General features: G+C 65.1%; 1 protein-coding gene across 1 annotated transcript in view; it reads left to right on the forward strand.

The window, feature by feature from the left end:
* ZNF414 (zinc finger protein 414) overlaps positions 1 to 1,494 on the forward strand; it is a 3,894-nt gene that overhangs the window by 1,796 nt on the left and 604 nt on the right. The window contains exons 4-6 of the mRNA XM_010828475.1: positions 14 to 155; positions 699 to 1,045; positions 1,128 to 1,178. Of these exons, the coding sequence (XP_010826777.1) occupies positions 14 to 155; positions 699 to 1,045; positions 1,128 to 1,178 (540 nt within the window). The remainder of the gene's footprint in view (positions 1 to 13; positions 156 to 698; positions 1,046 to 1,127; positions 1,179 to 1,494) is intronic.

Consider the following 1,494-nt stretch of genomic DNA (forward strand, 5'->3'; position numbering starts at 1 on the left):
TCCTGGCCACCCAACTCCACTCCTCTGTCATTCATCCCTGCGCCGCCAGGCAAGCTCTTCCGCTGTTCCGCCCTGAGCTGCACCGAGACCTTCCCCAACATGCAGGAACTGGTGGCCCACGGCAAGCTGCACTACAAACCCAACCGCTACTTCAAGTGAGACCTGGTCCACCGTGACCTCTGCTGGTGTGGGGGACCAGGCAGCTCCCCCTGACCACCGATTTTGACAGCTACTACCTGGGGTCCTGGCTTTTCTCCCTTCCTTTTCCGAGGGGGTTGAATCAGGAAGAGGACGTGATCTAGGGCCAGCCTTGCCCTTACCTGCCCAGAAGAGACTGGTCCCTAGAGCCAATTCCAGGGACCCCGAGGGCGGGGCTTGGGAGGGAGTATGTGTGTAGAGGGGGACATACATGGCACGACTCCGCCCAGTCCTCTACTTCCCAAGAGGAAAACTGATAACCTAAGTCAAAATTGAGACTTCCTTCCTCTTCCCAGGGTTCCGACCTGGAGAAGTCCGGAAGGGTCGCGACCACTGTGGGCGGCCGCTTAGGGCAAACTCCTCCCCCGCAGGTGGGGGAGTCAGGTTATTTGGGCCCAGGGTCCTTGACCACCCTGGAGCGGCGGCTCTCCAGGTTACCGCGGATAGGCCCTTCCCTGGGTCCCCTGGGAGACCCAGCCCAGCCCTGTGCTGCCCCCCAGGTGTGAGAACTGCCTGCTGCGCTTCCGCACTCACCGCTCGCTCTTCAAGCATCTGCATGTTTGCGCCGAGCATGCGCAGAGCCCAGCCCCGCCGCCGCCACCCCCGGCCCTGGACAGGGAGTCGCCGGCGTCCGAGCGCCCCCCGGAGTCCGACCCTGCGCCGGCGCCTGGCCTGCCGTACCCGCTGCTCGAGCCGTTCACGACCCCTGCCCCTGCCCCCACCGGGCCCTTTCTGCCCTACCTGAACCCCGCGCCTTTTGGCCTAAGTCCCCCACGCCTGCGCCCCTTTCTGGCCGCCGCTCCGGGGCCTCCTGCCTCCAGCGCCGCCGTCTGGAAAAAGAGCCAAGGTGAGTGTGGGCTATCGGGGCCGCCTTCAGGGTGGGCTGGGCTCACTCTGGCTTCTGACCTTGACCCGCCCGTTGACCGCAGGTGCAGGCGGCAGCCCGCGAAGACCCCAGGGCGGCTCCGACGCGCCCTCAGGTGCGTGCAGGTGACCACCAGGGAGGGTGGAGGGGATTTCTTTCCTGCGCCCGGCGGGACCTGGGGGATACCCACCCCCTTTCCAGGTGCCCAGAAATGTCTCCCCCGAAATACAGGATTTTGCCTTTAAAATTGCGGCCCCTGCTCCTTCATCTGCGCCGGCGTTTCCGTGTAAAACTCGCGCCCGGATCCGGAGCCCTTCCCTCCCACATGGGTTCAGAGGATGGGAGGAGGGGACGCGGATAAGTCTAGTGCCCCCAGACACTTGGGGAAACGATCGGGAGAAACGGATCGGCCAGGCCAGCGCCCCCCGCCC

This window comes from Bison bison, unplaced genomic scaffold (assembly GCF_000754665.1).
Source record: "Bison bison bison isolate TAMUID 2011002044 unplaced genomic scaffold, Bison_UMD1.0 scf7180017864492, whole genome shotgun sequence".
NCBI classification, from domain to species: domain Eukaryota; kingdom Metazoa; phylum Chordata; class Mammalia; order Artiodactyla; family Bovidae; genus Bison; species Bison bison.